At 45.6% G+C, this 22643-nt stretch overlaps 1 protein-coding gene across 1 annotated transcript in view; it reads right to left on the bottom strand.

The window, feature by feature from the left end:
- Positions 1 to 22643, bottom strand: part of LOC144695174 (granulocyte colony-stimulating factor receptor-like) — a 100423-nt gene that overhangs the window by 29685 nt on the left and 48095 nt on the right. The window contains exons 6-7 of the mRNA XM_078566060.1: positions 15270 to 15415; positions 14980 to 15136 (exon numbers count right to left, since the gene is read on the bottom strand). Coding sequence (XP_078422186.1) covers positions 14980 to 15136; positions 15270 to 15415 — 303 coding nt within the window. The remainder of the gene's footprint in view (positions 1 to 14979; positions 15137 to 15269; positions 15416 to 22643) is intronic.

Genomic DNA, 22643 nt, shown 5'->3' with positions numbered 1-22643 from the left:
CCCGCTCAAGCATAAAATTACGTGTGTTGACATCAGGCGAGTGTCCCAACATCACCCCGTACTCGCACGATGTTTTAGTCGGTGGGCACACACAAAAGTTGGAAGCACGCCTGCCGACAATGAAGAAGGCAATTAAACTCATTAAAGTTCCAAGTGTCCCCAATTTTTCATCATCTGTCCAACTTCACGGTTGGCGGACAGGCGAATCCGCCAGGCGGACTTCACATTTCTGATGAAACCTCATCCAAGGGGGGAATGAGGTTTCCATTATTAAATAAAAATAATAAAAATCTATAGACAGAATTTTTATAATGTATATGTTCAGGTAACTGTTTGTGATGCTTGGACATTTTTGTTCTGATTTTACAATCTTTATTTAACTATTTTGAAGTCTTCAGCTCCCTGAGGCTGCTCTCTGCCTTCAGGGAGCTTTCACTCCACGCTCGCCCATGCCCGCGCTTACATCAGCACCCACCCTCCTCCTGCCCCCACGCCGGCATCGCTGAGCATGTCAGCGCATGCTTCAGGCTGCTGGCCATTAATTGTCCAGCCAACGTGAAATCGCGGTTGGGGGCCGTTCACAGGCAGTGGCCCGTTCCCAGGCTGCTCCTGGGCCCACCGATTGCACCTGCACACTGACCTGTTTCCCAGGAGACTTCCCAACTGTGCAAGTGAACATATATTTACAAGTGCCAAAGTATATACAATGGTTGTATACCTGTGCCATCTGTGTGCCTTCAAAGCTTCTTTACCTTTCTTTTCCTATTACTACGTCTAGGTGCAGCTCCGACATCCACAACTGAGGTGGAGGCAGCCTGCTGACTGCTGTGCCTGTTGACTGCGATGACTTTGCAGGCATCCTTTGATGGCCAGAGGCCTAGAGAGCCCCAGCCTGCAAGGGTCTCTAGCTCAGGTACAGGTGTACCTTCCTCAGCCTGATCTGCTGAGGTGATGGGGTCACTGGCAGAGGAGGGGTGGGGCGACCGGACACCTTTGGAGTGTCCTGGGATGTAGCCCCCTGGGTGTCTGGCTGGCAATCCTTCTCCTTGTGGGTTCCCGATGGCACCTCCCTCTTTCCTTGAGGAGAAGGGGAACCTGGAGGGAGGTGAACGTGCCCATCCCCCTCTCACCCAGCTATTTCTGCACTGCACCCATGGCTAGGGCAGCGGAGTGCAGGTCCGAGCGCAAGTCCGGCAGCCACTGTGCGTACTGCTGGATGTGGGTCTCCAAGGCGGCCGCCACCCTTTTAATGGAGGCAGCCAAATGCTCACATGCTGAAGCCACAATGTCAGACAGAACTTGGACGGACTTCTCCAGCCTTTGGGTATCTTAAAGCTGAGTCCAGAGGCTCGTCATCTGCATGGGGCTGAACAGGGACCCGGTCTCCAGCAGTCTTCCAAGTGTCAAAGACCTCGGCAGTCACTTCCACCGCCATGTGTCAGTGATGTGCTCACCAGATTGTGACCCCAAGCCTACTCTAGAATGTGCGCCCGCCAAGGCGAAGGTCTCTGAGCTGGTGGAGGGTGCAGGTGAAGGCCATGATGGTGCATCCTCTGGGGTTTCTGAGGCATACTCCTCAGAGGTGAGGATGATGATGGTGCTGTGGCTGGTACCTGTGGTGGGTATTCCCTTTTCTCACTGGTAGCTGGAATGAAGAAAATAAAGATTTAGTGGATGTCTAAGCAGGCTCCTTAATTAAAGTTCCTTAGACAGCACCTTCCAAACACACGACCACTATCATCTAGAAGGACAAGGGCAGCAGACACATGGGAACACCACCACCTGGAAGTTCCCCTCCAAGTCACTCCCCATCCTGACTTGGAAATATATCGCCGTTCCTTCACTGTCACTGGGTCAAAATCCTGGAACTCCCTTCCTAACAGCACTGTGGGTATACCTACACCACATGGACTGCAGCAGTTCAAGAAGGCAGCTCACCACCACCTTCTCAAGGGCAATTAGGGATGGGCAATAAATGCTGGCCCAGCCAGAGTAGCCCACATCCTGTGAATGAATTTTTAAAAAACTCTGTGGCCATAGCCGACAACTGCATCCTCATTGGCTTCCTGGCAGATTTCTATCTGTTCTCAGCACAGGCAGAGTCCTGCTCCTCCCTGGTTAGCTGAGCAGCCTCCTCCTCCAAAGGGGTGAGGACTTGAATGTCTGGGATGTCGCCTCTGGTCTTGAGCGCTCCTGCCTGTTGTGTCCATTCTTCTCTTGCAGAAAGACAGAAGGATTGAGTGTCATCACAATGGGTACATGAGCAGTTTGGGAGCAGCATGCCTATTGCAGCTCCTGAATGTTCCCATTAAGTGATTAAGAAGCAATTTGTCCTGCAATTGATACAAGATTGAGCACATGAAGTGGCTGGCTCACATTCGGTGCACATGCCCCATCTGCTGGTGAGTGCTGCACCCCAAACTCCTGTCTGGCATCCCTATGCACTCATACTACGTGATGCCATTATGAGTTTGCAGAGAGAGTAGACGGTGTATTTACCCTGCAGCAGATCATCCTCTTCCTGCACTACTGGGTACTGCTTTGGCAGGCCCCATGTGTGCTAACCTCCACTGTGACCTCTGTCCAGGCCACCAATGGGATGGCCTCCAGTTACCACTACTGAGAAACAGCACCTCTCGCCTTTCCTGATGAATCTTCAGGGAGGCTTCGCTGAATTGTGGGGCCACACGTTGCTTTCTTCTCTGGGACAGAATAGCCAAACTGAAGCTCCTGGCCTTCAGTGAGTAAATGGTTTTCCAGGTGCTTTAAATATGGCACCAGACCTTTGACCCCATGAGATGATGTCAGGGACAGCGACTGCCTGCCCTCTCCCGCCATGAGATTCACCATGCTCCACATGGGTGGATAGGTAATGAGGTCACCAGCGCGAGATCACATTTTCCCCAGTGGAAATCACTCCCACTTTCACTCCCACCATCAAACTTCGACTTCAGAATGCAAGAATCTGGCCCTTACTCGAAAAAGGAAATAATTGCGCTAGAAGCAGTTCAGAAAAGGTTCACTTGACTCATTCCTGGGATGAGGAAAGGTTGAACAGGTTGGGCCTATACCCATTTGAGTTTAGAAGAATGAGATGTGATCTTACTGGAACATATAAGATCATAAGGGGGCTTGTACGGATGGATCCCAGGAGGATGTTTCCTCTGTGGGAGAGACCAGAACTAGGCTGCATAGTTTAAAAATAAGAGATATGCCTTTTAAGACAGAGATGAAGAAAATATTTTTCTCTCAGAGAAAAGTTTTTGTGCAATTCTGTTCCCAGAGAGCACTGGAGGCTGAGTCATTGCATTTATTCAAGGCTGAGTTAGACAAATACCAGGTTGACAAGGGGGTCTAGGGTTATGGGGGACAGACAGGAAAGTGGAGTTGAAACCACAATTAGATCAGCCATGATCTTATTGAATGGTGGAGCAGGCTCGAAGGGCTGAATGGCCTACTTCTGCTCCTAAGTCCTACGTTCCACCCCAATAGCCCCTCATACCCTCCATGCCAACTCATGCACCCACCCATCCCAAATGGTCCCTTGTCCCCTACATGCCCATTCACTCAGTCTTCACTGTACAGAACCAATGAACCCTATAGTAACAATGGCAGTGTGGGACTGCTTAAAAACCACCCATTTATAATTTTCTTTTAAAAAAAATGCTGTTCTTACAACCCTATAAAAATGTCACTCAGATCTTTAAAGTATCAATAACAGAAGCTGTAAGCATTCGATATTGCATTATCTTATGCAAATAAACATTGAGCCATTGACAAAACAAATAGAAAAGAAAGCTCATTATAACATCATAACATTGTCAATCAAACAAAGTTTTGACTTCTCTACAACTGCATCAACAATTTTAATCCTTTTATGGGAGTCTGGGCTTTCAGCCAAGCCTTATTATGCATGCTTACCTAGTTAAGTTTGGAAGATTATGGAAATCCCTTCCATCATTTCCATGTGCACTTCCTTTAGCAACCTAAGATCTGAGCCATCAGAACCGGGTGACTTATCACTTTTAGCGTAGCCAGCATTTCCTGTACGTCCTTTCTATACATTTTCACCCCATCCATTACCTCACAGAATCACGGAATGTTATGGCATAGAAGGCGGCCATTTAACCCATCATGTCTGCACCGGCTCTCCGAATGAGCATTATGACTCAGTGCCATTCTCCTGCTTTTACCCCGTACCCCTGCACATTGTTTCTATTTAAATAATCATCCAATGCCCTCTTGAATGCCTCCACCACACTTCCAGACAGTGCAATCCAGACCCGAACCACTCGTTGTGTGAAAAAGTTTTTTTTCACGTCACATTTGCTTCTTCTGCAAATCAGTTTAAATCTGTGCTCTCTCGTTCTTGATCCTTTCACAAACAGTAACAGTTCCTCCCTATCTTCTCTGTCTAGCCCCCTCATGATTTTGAACACCTCTTTCAAATCTCTTCTTAGCGTTCTTTTCTCCAAGGAGAACAGTCCCAACCTTTCCAATCTGTCCTCATAACTAAAGTTTCTCATCCCTGGAACCATTCTTGTAAACCTCTCCTGCACTCTCTCCAATATGTTCACATCCTTCCTAAAGTGTGGTGTCCAGAACTGCACACAATACTCCAGCTGAGGTTTAAATAGTGTCATATACAAGTTCAGCATAACTTCCTTCCTCTTGTATTCTCTGCCCCTATGAATAAAGCCCAGGATACTGTATGCTTTATTAACTGCTCCCTCAACCTATCCTGTCAACTTTAATGACTTATGCCTCTACCATCTCTGCTTCTACTGATATTTTATCAGCTTCCTTTTTCTTACTCATTTAGTGTTCTGGTCATGCACCACTCCCCTAAGCATGTTATCTTCTTTGTCCCTAATAGGATTCATACCAGTTCTTACTATTCACTTAATATTTACTATTTAAGATTCCTAGGATCTGAGCCATCAGAACCGGGTGGAACCGGGGAAGGAGGTTATGCTGAACTTGTATATGACACTATTTAAACCTCAGCTGGAGTATTGTGTGCAGTTCTGGACACCACACTTTAGGAAGGATGTGAACATATTGGAGAGAGTGCAGGAGAGGTTTACAAGAATGGTTCCAGGGATGAGAAACTTCAGTTATGAGGACAGATTGGAAAGGTTGGGACTGTTCTCCTTGGAGAAAAGAACGCTAAGAAGAGATTTGAAAGAGGGGTTCAAAGATTTAGGATTCTGTCCCTATCCCCTCGAGGACATTTTCTCTTTCTAACACTGCAATATTTCTCTGATCATTACTGCCACCCACCCTCCTTTTATTCCAACTCTATCTTTTCTTTTACATGGATTTTCACTGAATTGCAGCTGACTCAGGAGCCCTTTAAAAAGGGTGGGTGGGTGGGTGGGACCCAATTACAGGATTCCTGTTTCAGACAATTTTTGCTGGCAAGGGCTAAGGTGCGGGCAGCCTGCCCGCATGCAGCACTCCCACCCTTGCCAGCTCCATTGAAGGAGCGGGCAGTCCATCCCCTCCCCCACCCTCTGCACAACTATCTTGGAGTCGGCCCCTTCTATAAGAAGACGTGGTGCATGACAGCTGAAAGAAGTTGTGAGCCATGGGGGAGCCCCAGTGGCAAGTGGAGAACCGAAAAACAGAACACAGCCATATGCTCCTAGAATTCTTTCACTGACAGGCTTTGAAATATATAAACAAAAACTCTGTTCTGTCAGTTTCAATGCTGTATTGTAAGGTAGATATATATTTTACTGAAGTTATTGATTATAGCTTTCTGTCCTATAAAGGTAAGTTGACCATTACATTTAGCAGCACTGTGTAAGTGTTGAGATGTGTTCAAAACTGAAGAGATCACTGCTTGGGAACTCTGAAGTGATTAAAATCCCCATTCCCTTAAAAGTGAAAAGCCTTAAGCAGATTTCAGTTAGAGAAGTAAAAATAAACAGCTGCTGCTGGAGTGCATTGATCGACAGGCCATCTGATGTAGCTTAGAAAAAAACCATAGCCACCTGTTTTTGCAATTTCAAAAGGCTGGAATTGTTTGTTACAGCTAAGCCAATTATAAATGTTTGGTTGAGTCTCAAAAACTCGAGAAACACTTATTTCAGCAGGTGGCTGTGCAGAAAGTTTGATAAATAATTTTACGAGGTTATTAAATAATTTTCTGTCTTTGATGTGGTTAGTGAAATAGATGTTTATTCATTTTTATAACATATTGGCCGCTTGAGGGGGCTTAATTGTTTTTTTGAATGGCTTTTTTTAAAGGAGAGTTTTTTCAGTACGGCGTGTTAGAATGACACTTCCATTCGACTGTTAGATGTTTAATTTTCAATGTTCGTTTCAAAGTTACCGTAAGGACTATCCATGGTGGACATTAAGTGAACAGTTATGGAGGATATGTGGGGTACGGATGGGGCATGCAGGATATCAGGAGGCATGGAGGGTGTCATTGAGGATACATGGCGGCATGGAGGGAGTTATGGAAAATATGAAGGGGAAAAGGGGGGTGGATTGGGGCTGAAGGTTGAGGATTTGAGAAGCTGACATTCATCATTAAAACCAAATGATGTCCCAGTAAATGGAAGCGGTCATTGTAGCCTGCCAGCCTGGCTATCCGCCACCTCGGGCCTGACTCTGGATGTGGTGGACCTGACCCCATCACACCCCACCTCTCCGGAACCACAATATGGTGGGTGGGGACCAATTTAAATGAGATGGGTCTGCAGGGTCAGGAAGTTTCCCAACTCAACCTTCCTGCCTGCCCTCCCTGAAAATATGGCCCTTTGCATCATTGCATATATTAAACACCCTGTCCTCACCATTTTTAAGCAACTTTTCTGTTATTACCACTACATCAGATTCCCACACAGCTATTTGTGTTTGTTGTTTATCAACCTCATTCATCATACTTTGTTTGCTTACATGCATTGTAAACCTATCCTTGTATGCCTGTAGTCCTTCTTAATCTGCATCTATCTGACAGTGTACTACCAGCATTTTTCAATGCTCTCACCTTATGTACCATATCCCTCTTTTCTGCTTCTATCAGCTAGTGCCCAAGCCCCTGCTAATTTACTTTACTGTGGACAGTTTCTGTTTTATTGCTCTGAAGTCAGACTCATATAAATCTATTATATAGCTGTTTTGCATTTCTCCCTTTCAAGCACCACACTGAGTTTGATCAGATTAAGAGGAGAGAGAGAATGGAAGATCAATGGTATCTTGGGGACTTTTGGGGCTGGAGGAGAATGCAGAGATTGGGAGGGGCGTGATCATGGAGGAATTTGAAAACAAGGGTAAGAATTTTAAAACAATATGGAGAGGGTCCCTAATATCTTACCTAGAATGAAGGCACAAAGATTGTACCAGACATGAAAGTTTGTGCTCTGAAGGAAACCATATTGACCCATAGGAGTGATGTGTTAAGACAGCATGCTACCCTGGCCTGTGGAAATATTCTGGAGAATGATTCACAAACTCCCTCTCCTTTGAGACTGTGCCCCACAATACCACTGAGGCCCAGATGACATCTGGCACTTCCATTGCCCTGCTTTTCTCTTGATCTCTCTCCGGGTTGTGGCAGAGGAGAGCGATTGGACCTGTCAAGTGGGTGAGGAGGCTTCATGCTAGTGTCACTCGGGAGGGTCTAAACTAGTATGGCAGGGGGTGGGAACCAGAGCAAAAGGTCAGCAGGTGAAATAAATGACTGGGAACCAGTGAATATGGCCAGTAGGACTAAGAGGAAGGGCAGACAGGGAGAAATTACTGAACACAGTGGGACTGGGGGTCTGAAATGCATTTGTTTCAATGCGAGAAGTATAACAGGTAAGGCAGATGAGCTTAGAGCTTGGATTAGTACTTGGGACTATGATGTTATTGCTATTACAGAGACTTGGTTGAAGGATGGACAGGATTGGCAGATAAATGTTCCAGGATTTAGATGTTTCAGGCAAGATAGAGAGGGATGTAGAAGAGGTGGGGGAGTTGCATTGCTGGTTAAGGGAAATATCACAGCTGTATGACAGGAGGACACCTCTGTGGGCTCATGCAGCAAGGCAATATGGGTAGAGCTCCGGAATAGGAAGGGTGCAGTCACAATGTTGGGGGTTTGCTATAGGCCTCCCAATTGCCGGCGGGAGATTGAGGAACAGTTATGTAGGCAGATTTTGGAAAAATGTAAAAGCAATAGGGTTGTTGTGGTGGGTGATTTTAACTTTCCCTATATTGACTGGGAATCACTTAGTGCTAGGGGTTTGGATGGTGCAGAATTTGTAAGGTGTATCCAGGAGGGCTTCCTGAGACAATATGTAGATAGTCCAACTAGGGAAGGGGCAATACTGGACCTGGTATTAGGGAATGAACCCGGCCAGGTGGTCGAAGTTTCAGTAGGGGAAAAGTGACCATAATTCAGTAAGTTTCAAGGTACTGGTGGATAAGAATAACAGCAGTCCTTGGGATAAGGTGCTTAATTGGGGGAAGGCTAATTATAACAATATTAGGCAGGAACTGAGGAATATAGACTGGAGGCGGATGTTTGAGGGCAAATGAACAACTGACATGTGGGGGGCTTTCAAACGTCAGTTGATAAGAATTCAGAACCGGCATGTTCCTGCTAGGATGAAGGATAAGCATGGCAAGTTTCAGGAACCTTGGATAATGAAGGATATTGTGAGATTAGTCAAAAAGAAAAGGGAAGTATTTGTAAGGGCTAGAAGGCTGGGAACAGATGAAGCCTGTGGAGAATATAAAGAAAGTAGGAAGAAACTTAAGCAAGGAGTCAGGAGGGCTAAAAGGGGTTATGGAAAGTCACTGGCAACCAGGATTAAGGAAAATCCCAAGGCCTTTTATACATATGTAAAAAGCAAGAGGGTAGCCAGGGAAAGGGTAGGCCCACTCAGGGACAGAGGTGGGAATCTGTGTGTGGAGCCAGAAGAAATGGGAGAGATACTAAATGAATACTTCTCATCAGTATTCACCAAAGAGAAGGAACTAGCAGTCGATTTGTCTAGGGAAGAGTGTGTAGATAGCCTGGATCATGTTGAGATCAAAAAAGAGGTGTTGGGCGTCTTGAAGAACATTAAGGTGGATAAGTCCCCAGGGCCAGATGGGATCTACCCCAGAGTACTGAGGGAGGCAACGGAGGAGATTGCTGGGGCCTTGACAGAAATCTTTGTATCCTCACTAGCTATGGGTGAGGTCCCAGAGGACTGGAGAATGGCCAATGTTGTTCCATTGTTTAAGAAGGGTAGCAGGGATAATCCAGGAAATTACAGCTCGGTGAACCTTACGTTAGTGGTAGGGAAATTATTGGAGAAGATTCTTCGTGACAGGATTTACTACCATTTGGAAGCAAATGGGCGTATTAGTGAGAGGCAGCATGGTTTTGTGAAGGGGAGGTCGTGTCTCACTAACTTGATCGAGTTTTTCGAGGAAGTGACAAAGATGATTGACCACGGAAGGGCAGTGTATGTTATATACATGGATTTCAGTAAGGCCTTTGACAAGGTCCCTCATGGCAGACTGGTACAGAAGGTAAAGTCGCATGGGATCAGAGGTGAGCTGGCAAGATGGATACAGAATTGGCTTGGTCATAGAAGACAGAGGGTAGCAGGGGAAGGGTGCTTTTCTGAATGGAGAGCTGTGACTAGTGGAGTTCCTCAGGGATCAGTGCTGGGACCTTTGCTGTTTGTAGTATACATAAATGATTTGGAGGAAAATGTAACTGGGCTAATTAGTAAGTTTGCAGATGACACTAAGGTTGGAGGAGTTGCAGATAGTGAAGAGGATTGTCAAAGGATACAACGGGATATAGATCGGCTGGAGACTTGGGCGGAGAAATGGCAGATGGAGTTTCATCCGGTCAAATGCGAGGTAATGCATTTTGGAAGGTCTAATACAGGTAGGAATTATACAGTAAATGGCAGAACCCTTAAGTGCATTGACGGGCAGAGGGATCTGGGTGTACAGGTCCACAGGTCACTGAAAGTGGCAACGCAGGTGGATAAGGTAGTCAGGAAGGCATATGACATGCTTGCCTTCATTGGCAGGGGTATTGAGTATAAAAGCTGGGAAGTCCTGCTGCAGCTGTATAGAACCTTGGTTAGGCCACACTTGGAATATTGCATGCAATTCTGGTCGCCACATTACCAGAAGGATATGGAGGCATTGGAGAGGGTGCAGAAGAGGTTTACCAGGATGCTGACTGGTCCGGAGGTTATTAGCTATGAGGAGAGGTTGGAGAAACATGGATTGTTCTCATTAGAGCGACGGAGATTGAAGGGCGACTTGATAGAAGTTTACAAAATTATGAGTGGCATGGACAGAGTAGATAGCCAGAAGCTATTTCCCAGGGTGGAATTACTAGGGGACATAGATTTAAGGTGAGAGGAGAAAACTATAGAGGAGATGTGCGGGGCAAGTTTTTTATGCAGAGGGTAGTGAGTGTCTGGAATTCGCTGCCAGAAGAGGTGGTGGAAGCAGGTACGATAGTGGTGTTTAAGAGGCAGCTTGAATACATGAATAGGATGGGAATAGAGGGATACGGACCCCGGAATGTTTTAGTTGACGGGCAATATGATTGGCGCAGGCTTGGGGGGCCAAAGGGCCTGTTCCTGTGCTGTACTTTTCTTTGTTCTTTGTTCTTTGTAAATATCTTGTCTAGGCCACAAACCCCAAATATGAGGCTACTAGGCCTGTGTTTGCACTGAGCAGGATGGCAGCTGCAGAGCTTCTCTCTGTGACAGGCCTAGTTTAATGGCCACCATATTTATAGAGGGCAAAGTGCAACTTGTTGAGCCATCCTGGGCCAGGAAAAAGGAAGAGGTGGCCTTTGCTGAGTCTTCTATCACTGGGGACTATGGAGAGCTTGACTCAAACCTACATGTGCACATGAAATAATAACATTTTTACAATGTAGATTTTCGTATTATATGATGTTTTATATGTTGATCCATAATTTGCAAACTTTAATAATTACAGACTGATTGTTACTGTGCTGCTTTATTTCCTGTTTTGTTTCACAAATCCTTAATTAACAGTCACTTGGACAAATGTAGGTTCACTTCATCCAAATTATCATTTCTAGGAGCTTCCCTAAGGTATCAAAGTTTGCTCAAGATGTAGAGCTAAGAAGGAAATTAAGCTGTGAGGAAGATAGAAACAAGAGTCAGCCATTTAGCCCTCGAGCCTGTTCTGGTATTTACTGAGGTCATGGCTGATTTGTGATCTAAATCCATATACCAAACTTTTCCCCATATCCCTTAATATCTTTGGTTAACAAAAATCTAGCAATCTTAGTTTTAAAATTTACCATTGATCGAGTCTGTGGAACAGAATTCCAATCTTTGACAGCTCTGTATAAACAAGTCTTTCCAAATTTCACTCTGGAAAGGTTTGACTCTAATTTTTAATGCTCTGCCTCCTGGTTCTAGGCTTCCCAAGCAGCGGAAATAGTTTCTCCCAGCTGGCCTATCTATTCCCCTTCATACCTTGAAAACTTTGATCTTAACATAGAGTCATAGAGGTTTACAGCATAGAAAAAGGCCCATCGAGTCTGCAGCGATCAAACAAGTACCTAACTATTCTAATCCCATTTTCCAGCACTAGGCCCATAGCCTTGTATGCCATGGCATCGTAAGTGCACATCCAAATACTTCTTAAATGTTATGAGGGTTTCTGCCTCTACCACCCTTTCAGGCAGTGAGTTCCAGATTCCCACCACCCTCTGGGTGAAAAGTTTTTCCTCACATCCCCTCTAAACCTCCTGCCCCTTACTTTAAATCTATGCCCCCTGGTTATTGATCCCTCCACCAAGGGGAAAAGTTCCTTCCTGTCTACCCTATCTATGCCCCTCTTAATTTTATACACCTCAATCATGTCCCTCCTCAATCTCCTCTGCTCCAGGGAAAATAACCTCAGTCTATCCAATCTCTCTCATAACTAAAACTCACCAGCCCAGGCAACATCCTGGTAAATTTCCTCTGCACTCTCTCTAGTGCAATCACATCTTTCCTATAATGCGGGTTCCAGAACTGCACGCAATACTGTAACTGTGGCCTAACCAGCGTTTTATACAGTTCCAGCATAACCTCTCTGTTCCTATATCCTATGCCTCGGCTAATAAAGGCAAGTATCCCATATGCCTTCTTAATCACCTTATCCACCTGTCCTGCTACCTTAAGGGACCGACGGACATGCACACCAAGGTCCCTCTGATCCTTGGTACTTCCCAGGGTCCTATCATTCATCGGGTATTCCCGTGCCTTGTTTGTCCTGGCCAAGTGCATCACCTCACACTTATCTGGATTAAATTCCATTTGCCACTGATTAGCCCATCTAACCAGCCCGTCTTTTTCCTCCTGTAACTTAAGGCAATCCTCCTCACTACATACCACCCCACAAATTTTCGTGACATCCGCGAACTTACTGATCAACCCTCCTGAATTCAAGTCTAAATTGTTTATATATACCACAAACAGCAAGGGACCCAACACCGATCCCTGTGGAACCCCACTGGACACAGGCATCCAGTCACAAAAACACCCCTCGACCATCACCCTCTGCTTCCTGCCACTCAGCCAATTCCGGATCCAATTTGCCAAATTGCCTTGGAACCGATGGGCTCTTACCTTCATTATCAGTCTCCCATGCGGGACCTTATCAAAAGCCTTGCTGAAGTCCAAGTAGACTACGTCAAATGCATTGCCCTCATCTACACACCTGGTCACTTTTTTGAAAAATTCAATCAAATTGGTCAGACATGACCTCCCCTTAACAAAACCATGCTGACTGTCCTTGATTAATCCCTGCCTCTCCAAGTGTAGATTAATTCTATCCCTCAGAATTGCTCCCAATAGTTTCCCCACCACTGAGGTTGGACTGACTGGCCTGTAGTTCCCTGGTTTATCCCTTCCTCCCTTCTTGAATAACGATACCACATTGGCTGTCCTCCAGTCCTCTGGCACCTCTCCTGTGGCCAGAGAGGTATTGAAAATTATTGCCAGTGCCCCTGCTATCTCCTCCCTTGTCTCACTTAAGAGCCTGGGATACATTTCATCCGGGCCTGGAAATTTATGTACTCTTAAGCCTGCCAGACCACTTAGAACCCTCTCCCTTTCTAAGCTAATTTCTTTCATTATATCACAGTCCTTCTGCCTGATTTCCATACCCACGTCGTACCTCTCACTTGTGAACACCGACACAAAGTATTCATTTAGAACCCTACCTATGTCTTCCTTCTAAACCTTCTAAATTCCATGGAATACAGCCCCAGTTTGTGTAATCTCACCTCATAAGTTAACCCTTAGAGTCCAGGTACTATTCTGGTAAATCTACACTGCATTCCTTCCAAGGCTAATATATTCTTCCTAAGATTTCGAGCCCAAAACTGCTCACAGCACTGGTCTAACCAGGGCTCTGCATGGCTGAGGCATGACTTCTACCCCCTTGTATTCTATCCTCTAAGAGAATATGAAGAAGCTGCTATGTTTATTGGGTAAGAAGGTGGTTGGTGGAGATGCAAAATGACCCACTTTATTACCACTGGTGGCCATTTTTGACTCTAAGATGAGATTCTGACCACACATCCACACTATGTAAGGTCAATGATTTTCATCTCTGTGAGATAGTCTGAGGGAGAGGCAGAATCAGGCAATCTGCTGATGAAGTTCCCTTCCTTGCTTTTGCCACCTGTGGACTTCACTATTCTAATACTATTCTGGCTGGCCTAAACTTGAGATCATCCAAAATTCTACTGTCGATGTCCTAACTTGCAAGCAAATTGGTTATTGGATAAGACAAGGGTTGTAGTAAGCAGGAAGTAAAACACTTAAAATAAAGGAAGAATAAACCAGAACAATGTAAGATTGATGTCATTTTTTAACTAGAAGAGAGAAAAGAAGGAAGGAAACCTTGGAAGGTTTGGAGAAGTTGGCTTCAAAGTTTCTTGTTAAATTTACCCACAGTAAATTTTGGACAGAGTACTAATGTGCTGTACCTGTCCTGGGAGTGCTTGATGGGGACGATGTAGAGGGAGCTTTACTCTGTATCTAACCCCGTGCTGTACCTGCCCTGGGAGTTTGTGGTGGGGATAGTGCTGAAAGTCTGCTTGCAGGGGCAGAGAATCTCAACTGTGTAGACTGAGTGTAGGACAGCAGTGTTTGCTGGACATTGTGAAGGAGAATGTATAGCGAGCTTCATCCTGTTTCTTCTGCTCAATCTGTCTTCAGATTCTCAGCAAATACATCAGGTGTAGAGCCCTGCCTGTCAGTGACACCAACACTCTGGGATATCTGTACATTCAAATGAACCTCTAGATGTCCATTTTCTGTGGGTTGTAGGAACGAATTCTAGAATCTTTTAACACAGAATGTTCAGCCCTATTGTGCCTCTGCAAGCTCTTTGAAAGGGTTATCTGACCAGTGTCTGCTCTTTCCCAACACCACTGCACATTTCAGTCTTTCAAATATTTATCCAATTCTATTTTGAAAGTTTTGAAATCTGCTTCACTGTTTGTTCAGGCAGTGCATTCCAGATTCCAAATGACTTGCTGTGAAAAAAAGTTCTCATCTCACCTTTAGTTGTTTAGACAATTCCATGGAATCTGTGTTCTCTGGCCACAGCTCCTCTGCCACTGGGAAGAACTTCTCCTTCATTAAACTGTCAAAATGAAGCTACATTGCTCTAAGGGGTAAATCCTACTTTATGCAGTCTCCTCACATAACCAGACTACCTCATCCCAGGTACTATTCCCAAAATCCCCTCTGCACCCTCCCCAAGACCTGAACACCCTGCCAGATCTGACACAATGCTCTTGTTGAGGCTTAACCATAGTTTTCTAAAGATTTTTAAGAAACCCATTTCTTTTACAAAAGTTTACATTCCCGCCCAAAAAGCAAACTCAAAAATCTCAGCAGCATCTTTGGTTGATCAATGAGTGTCCACTGTTGGTATTGACGAAACAGCCCTACCAGTGATGCTTGCAGTACATACGGCTCTCTGAAGTGCGTCCAGTGTGCTCCAGGCTCCAGTCACTCCAGTATCTCATCTTACCAAGTAATATGCAACGAAGCTGGACTCGGTATTCAGTCGCCGCTGACAACTGGCACAGATGCTGCTCTCTATGCATTGCAGTGATTGTAACCTTCACCTGTGGAAATTGAATAAAGCACTGTTCAGAATCCATTCAGCCAAATGCAGGACTTTCCATAACTGTTGTTAGGAGCTGCTTTGCATCTCAAATTCTCCTAGCAGGACAAGGCATGAAAGTAGTAAGTACCAACCTGTCTCCAGGCAGGTTTGTGATGTTCTCTGTATTGCAACTCGCATTCAATTCTCAAGTTAATGTCCAGCACCCAGTGTATAATCAAACAGTGGCTGCTCAAAGGATCTGCTAGTACAGTGCGAATCACAGGCCTCTCCAGCTTCACTAATCCAAAGGTAAATGAGAAACAATAGTCAGGACAAAAATTACAGGAACACAGCCTAGCACTACTGGCTGTGGTACAATACTTTTTTCAATTATGGAAACATAAAAAAATCAGAGAAGGATCTGGATCCAGTCAATATTGAGAGATTCACCAGTGACCCACATTCTGTGATGCTCAGATCTCAGACTTCAGAGTCCTAGTTACTATAGTGTTACAGTCCCAGTTACTGTAGTTTCAGGGTCCCAGTTATGTAGTATCAGTCTCAGTTATTATGGTGTCGCAGTTTCATTTACCAAAGTGTCAGGGTCCTAGTTACTGTAATGCCGCAGTCCCAGGTTTTGCGATGCCGCAGTCTCAGTTACCGTGGTGTCGGGGGTCCCAATTACTTTGGTGTTGGGGTCCCAGTTACTGTGGTGTCAGGGTCCCACTTACTGTAGTGTTGCATTCTCAGTTACTATAGTGTCGCAGTCTCAGGTACTGTCGCGTCAGGATCTCAGTTACCGTACTGTCAGGGTCAAAGTGATGTGCTGTCGGGGTCCCAGTTACTCCACTAATGTCAGGGTACCAGTTACTGTGGTTTCAGGGTCACAGTTACTGTAGTGCCATGGTCCCAATTACTGTAGTGTCAGGGTCACAGTTACTGTAGTTTCATGGTCCCAGTTATGGTAATGCCATGGTCCAAGTACTGTAGTGTTGGGGTCGTAGGTACTGTAGTGTCAGGGTCCCAACTTTGTAGTGTCGGGGTCCGTGTTACTGTGGTGTTGGTGTCCCAGATACTGTAGTGTCGGGGTCCCAGTTACTCTAGTTTGGGGGTCCCAATTACTGAGGTGTCAGGGTCCCAGTTACTGTGGTGTCGGTGTCCCAGTTACTGTGGTGTTGGGGTCACAATAACTTTGGTTTCAAGGTTCCAGTTTCTGTAGTGTCGGGGTCCCAATACCTGTAGTGTCAGGGGGTAATTTACTGTAATGTCCAAATCCCAATTAGTGTAGACTCTGAGTCATAGATTACTGTAGATTTCAGAGTAGTGTCGGGATCCCAATTACTGTAGTGTCAGGGTCCCAGTTACTTTAGTGTCAGGGACCCAGTTACTATAGTGTCGGGGAACCAGTTACTGTAGTGTCGGGTCCCTATTACTGTACTGTCGGGGTGCCAATTACTGTAGTGTCAGGGTCCCAGTTACTGTAGTGTTGGTGTCCTAATTACCGTAGTTTCAAGGTCCCAATTACTGTAATGTCAGGGTGCCAATTAGTGTAGTGTTGAGGTCCCCAGATACTGTGGTGTCAGGTTCCCAATTATTTTGGTGCTGGGGTCCCAATTACTTTGGTGTTGGGACCCTTGTAACTGTAGTGTTAGGGCCCTAGTTACTTTGGTTTCAGGGTTCCAGTTACTGTAGTGTCGGGGTCCCAAGTACTGTAATGTCAGGGTCCAAAATACTATGGTGTCGGGGTCATAGTTACTGTAGTGTTAGGATCCCAATTACTTTGGTTTCAGGGTCCCACTTACTGTAGTGTCAGGTCACAATTCCTGCAGTGTCAGGGGCTCATTTACTGTAGTGCCCAAGTCCCAATTACTATAGATTCAGGGTCCCAGTTACTGTAGTGTTGGGGTCCCAATTACTGTAGCGTCAGGGTACCAAATACTGTGGTGTCGGGGTCCCAGTTACTGTGGTGTTGGGTTCCCAATAACATTGGTTTCAGGGTCCCAGTTACAGTAGTGTCAGGGTCCCAATTACTGTAGTGTCAGGGTCATAGTTACTGTGGTGTCAATGTCCCAATTGCTGTAGTGGCATGGTCCAAGTTATTGTAGTGTCAGGGTCCCAGTTCATGTAGTGTGGCGGTCCCAATTGCTGCTGTAGTGTCACGGTCATAGTTACTGTAGTGTCGGGGTACAAATTGCTGCACTGTCAGGGTCCCAGTTACTGTAGTTTCAGTGTCCCTGTTGATGTATTGTGGTGCTCCCGATTGTGTAGTGTTAGGGTCATAGTTACTATAGCATAAGGGTCCCAGTTATTGTGGAGTCAGGATCCCAATTGTTGTAGTGTCAGGGTACAAGTTACTGTAGTGTCTGTGTCCCACTTACTGTTATGTCAGGGTACCAGCTACTTAGTGTCAGCATCCCAGATACTGTAGTGGCCGAGCCCCAATTACTGGAGTGTCGGGGTCCCAATTACTGTAGTGTCATGGTCCCAGTTACTGTAGTGTCGGGGTCCCAATTACTGTAGTGTCAGGGTCCAAAATACTATGGTGTTGGGGTCCCAGTTACTGTAGTGTCGGGCTCCCAATTACTTTGGTGTCAGGGTCATAGTTACCCCTAGTGTTAGGGTCCCAATTACTTTGGTTTCAGGGTCCCAGTTACTGTAGTGTCGGGGTCCCAATTACTGTAGTGTCGGGGTCCCAATTACCGTCATGTCGGTGTCCCAATTACTGTAGTGTGGGGTTCCCAATTACTCTAGCATCAAGATCCAAAGAACTGTAGTGTGGGGTTCCAAATTACTGTACTGTCAGGATCATAGTTACTATAGTGTCAGGGTGCCAATTGCTGTAGTGTCAGGGTCCAAGTTACTGCAGTGTCAGGGTCCCAGTTACTGTGGTGTCAGTGTCATAGTTACTGTAGTGTCAGAATCCCAATTGCTGTAGTGCCAGGGTCCCCATTGCTGTGGTGTTAGGGTCCCAATTACTTTGGTGTCGGGGTCCCAATTACTGTATTTTGGGGTCCAAGTTACTATAGTGTGGGGGTCCTAATTATTATAGTGTCAGGGTCCCAGTTACTATAATATCATGCATCCCAGTTACTGTAGTCTCAGAGTCACAGATAATGTAGTATTAGAATCCCAATTACCATAGTGCCTGGGCCCCATTTACTGTGGTGTCGGGATCCCAGTTACTGTAGTGTCAGCGATGCCAATTACTGTAGTGTGGTATCCCAATTACTGTAGTGTCAGTGTCCCAGTTACTGTAGTGTCAGGTTCCCAATTACATTGGTGTTGAGATCCCAGCTACTATGGTGTCAGTGTCCCAGTTACTGTAGCGTCGGGGTCCCAATTACTTTTGTTTCAGGATCCCAGTTACTGTAGTGTTGGGGTCCCAATTTATTTAGTGTCAAGGGCTAATTTACTGTAGAGTCCAAGTCCCAATTACTGTAGATTCAGGGTCCTAGCTGCTGTAGTGTCGGGGTCCCAATTACTGTAGTGTCAGGATCACAGTTACTGTAGTGTGGGGCCCCAATTACTGTAGTGTCAGGGTCATATTACTACATTGTCAGTGCCCCAATTTCTGTTGTGTCAGGGTCCAAGTTACTTTAGTGTCAGGTTCCCAATTAATTTGGTGTTGGGGTCCCAATTACTGTAGTGTCAGGATCCCAGTTACTGTGGTGTCAGCATCCCAGTTACTGTAGTGCCCGAGCCCCAGTTACTGTAGTGTTGTGGTCCCAATTACTTTAGTATTAGGGTCCCAGTTACTGTACTGTTGGGTTCCAATTACTGTGGTGTCAGGGTCATAGTTACTGTAGTGTCAGGGTCACAATGTCTTTGGTGTCAAGTTCCTAGTTACTGTAGTGTCAGTGTCCCAGTTACTGTAGTGTCGGGTTCCCAATTACTGTAGTGGCGGAGTCCCAATTACTGTAGTGTCGGGGTCCTAGTTACTGTGGTGCCAGGGTCACAATGTCTTTGGTGTCAAATTCCTAGTTACTGTAGTGGGGTTCCCAATCACTCTAGCATCAGGGTCCAAGTAACTGTAGTGTGCAGTTCCAAAGTACTGTAGGGTCAGTGTCATAGTTACTGTGGTGATAGAGTCGCAATTATTTTGGTGTCGGGGTTCCAATTACTGTAATTTTGGGGTCCCAGTTATTATAGTGTGGGGGTCCCAATTACTATAGTGTCAGGGCCCCAGTTACTGTAATGTCAGCATCCCAGTTACTGTAGTATCATAGTTCCTTTTACTGCGACGCCAGGGTCCCAGTTACTGTGCTGTCAGGGTCCCAATTACTTTGGTTTCAGGATACCAGTTACTGAAGTGTCAGGGTCCCAGTTAATGCAGTGTTAGAATCCCAAGTACTGTAGTGTCTGGATCCCAATTACATCGGTGTTGGGATCCCAGTTACTGTGGGGTCAGTGTCCCAGTTTTACTGTCGTGTTAGGCTCCCAATTACTGTAGTGTCAGAGTCACAGTCACTGTAGTGTTGGGGTCCCAGTTACTGTAGTGTTGGGGTCCCAATTACTGTAGTGTTATGGTCACAGTTACTGTTGTCTTGGTGTCCCAATTTCTATAGTGTCAGGATTCCAGTTACTGTAGTGTTGGCATCCCAATTACTGTAGCGTCAGGGTCCCAAATACTGTGGTGTCAGAGGCCCAGTTCCTGTAGTGTGGAGGTCCCAATTACTGTAGTGTCATGGTCATAGTTGCTGTATTGTCAGTGTCCCAATTGCTTTAGTGTCACAATCATAATTATGGTAGTGTTCGGGTCCCAGTTACTGTGGTGTCCAGATCCCAGTTACTGTGGAGTCAGGGTCCCAATTACTTTGGTGTTGGGACACTTGTTACAGTAGTGTTAGGGTCCCAAATACTTTGGTGTTGGGTTCCCAGTTACTGTGGTGTCAGGGTCATAGTTACTGTAAAATCAGGGTCCAAAATTCTGCAGTGTCAGGGTCCCAGTTACTGTGGTGTCAGCATCCCGGTTACTATGGTGCCCGGGTCTCAATTACTGTAGTGTCAGTGTCCCAGTTACTGTAGTGTCAAATTCAAATAACTTTAGTGTTAGGGTCCTAGTTACTGTAGTGTCAGGGTCTCAGTTACTGTAGTGTAAGGGTCACAATGTCTTTGGTGTCATGTTCCTAGTTACTGTAGTGTCAGTGTCCCAATTACTGTAGTGTCAGAGTCACAGTCACTGTAGTGTCGGGGTCTTAGTTACGTAGTCTTAGGGTCCCATTTACTGTAGTGTCAGGTCACAAATATTGTAGTGTCAGGGGCTCATTTACTGTAGTGTCCAAGTCCCAATTACTGTAGATTCAGTGTCTTAGTTACTGTAGTGTCAGGGTCCCAATTACCTTTAGTGTCAGATTCACAGTCACTGTATTGTCGGGGTCCCAGTTACGGTAGTGTCGGGTTCCCAATTACTTTGGTTTCAGGGTCCCACTTACTATAGTGTCAGGTCACACTTCCTGCAGTGTCAGGGGTTCATTCATTGTAGTGTCCAAGTCCCAATTACTGTAGATTCAGGGTCCTAGTTACTGTAGTGTTGGGGTCTTATTTACGGTAGTGTCAGGGTCCCAGTTACTGTAATGTGGGAGTCCCAATTACTGTAGTGTCAGGGTCATATTACTATATTGCCAGTGCCCCAATTTCTGTTGTATCAGGGTCCAAGTTACTTTAGTGTCAGGTTCCCAATTAATTTGGTGTTGGGGTCCCAGTTACTGTAGAGTCATGGTCCCAATTACTGTAGCATCAGTGTCCCAGTTACTGTGGTGTTAGCATCCCATTTACTGTAATGCCCGAGTCCCAGTTACTGTAGTGTTGGGGTCCCAATTACTTTAGTTTCAGGGTCCCAGTTACTGTAGTGTTGGGTTCCAATTACTGTAGTTTTAGGGTCCTAGTTACTGCTGTGTTGGGGTTTCAGTTACTGTAGTGTCAGGGTCACAATGTCTTTGGTGTCAAGTTCCTAGTTACTGTAGTGTCAGTGTCCCAATTATTGTAGTGTCAGAGTCACAGTCACTGTAGTGTCGGGGTCTCAGTTACTGTAATGTTAGGGTCCCAGTTACTGTAGTGTCAGGGTCACAATGTCTTTGGTGTCAAGTTCCTAGTTACTGTAGTGTCAGTGTCCCAGTTATTGAAGTGTCGGGGTCCCAATCACTGTAGCGTCGTGGTCCCGGTTTCTGTTGTGTCAGAGTTCCTTTTACTGTAGTGTCAGGGTCCCAGTTACTGTGGTGTCAGGGTCCAAATTACTGTAGTGTGGACCTCGCTATTACTGTAGCGTCAGGGTCTCAGTTACTTTAGTGTCATGTTCCTAGCTTCTATAGTGCCAGGGATCCAATCACATTGGTGTCGTGTTCCCAATTACTCTAGCATCAGGGTCCAAGTAACTGTAGTGTGCTGTAGTGTCCAAAGTACTGTAGGATCAGTGTCATAGTTACTGTGGTGTTAGGGTCCCAATTACTTTGGTGTCGGGGTCCCAATTACTGTAATTTTGGGGGCCCAGTTACTATGGCATGGGGGTCCCAATTACTATAATGTCAGGGTCCCAGATACTGTAATGTCAGCATCTCAGTTACTGTAGTCTCAGAGTTCCTTTTACTGCGATGTCAGGGTCCCAATTACTTCAGTTTTAGGATGCCAGTTACTGTAGTGTCAGGGTCCCAGTTAATGCAGTGTTAGAATCCCAATTACTGTAGTGTCTGGGTCCGAATTACACTGGTGCTGTGATCCCAGTTACTGGAGGGGTCAGTGTCCCAGTTTTAATGTAGTGTTAGGGTTCTAGTTACTGTAGTGTCAGGGTCCCAATTAGTGTAGTGTCAAAGGCTCATTTACCGTAGTGTCGAAGTCCCAATTACTGTAGATTCAGTGTCCTCATTACTGTAGTGTCAGGGTCCCAATTATTGTAGTGTCAGAGTCACAGTCACTGTAGTGTCGGGATCCAAGTTACTGTAGTGTCGGGGTCCCAATTACTGTTGTATCAGGGTCACAGTTACTGTAGTGTTGGTGTTCCAATTACTGTAGTGTCAGGGTCCCAGTTACTGTAGTGTGGAGTTCCCAATTACTGTAGTGTCATGGTCATAGTTGCTGTATTGTCAGTGTCCCAATTGCTTTAGTGTCACGGTCATAATTGCTGTAGTGTTGGGGTCCCAGTTACTGTGGTGTCCGGATCCCAGTTACTGTGTAGTCAGGGTCCCAATTACTTTGGTGTTGGGACCCTTGTTACAGTAGTGTTAGGGTCCCAAATACTTTGGTGTTGGGGTCCCAGTTACTGTAGTGTCAGGGTCCTAGTTACTGTAGAGTCATGGTCCCAAATTCTGCAGTGTCAGGGTCCCAGTTATTGTGGTGTCAGCATCCCGGTTACTGTGGTGCCCGGGTCTCAATTACTGTGTTGTCAGTGTCCCAGTTACTGTAGTATCAAATTCCAATTACTTTAGTGTCAGGGTCCTAGTTACTGTAGTGTTGGGGTCTCAGTTACTGTAGTGTAAGGGTCACAATGTCTTTGCTGTCATGTTCCTAGTTACTGTAGTGTCAGTGTCCCAATT

The sequence above is a fragment of the Cetorhinus maximus genome, chromosome 21 (genome assembly GCF_964194155.1).
Source record: "Cetorhinus maximus chromosome 21, sCetMax3.hap1.1, whole genome shotgun sequence".
NCBI lineage: Eukaryota > Metazoa > Chordata > Chondrichthyes > Lamniformes > Cetorhinidae > Cetorhinus > Cetorhinus maximus.
This window is presented reverse-complemented; position numbering and strand designations above follow the sequence as displayed.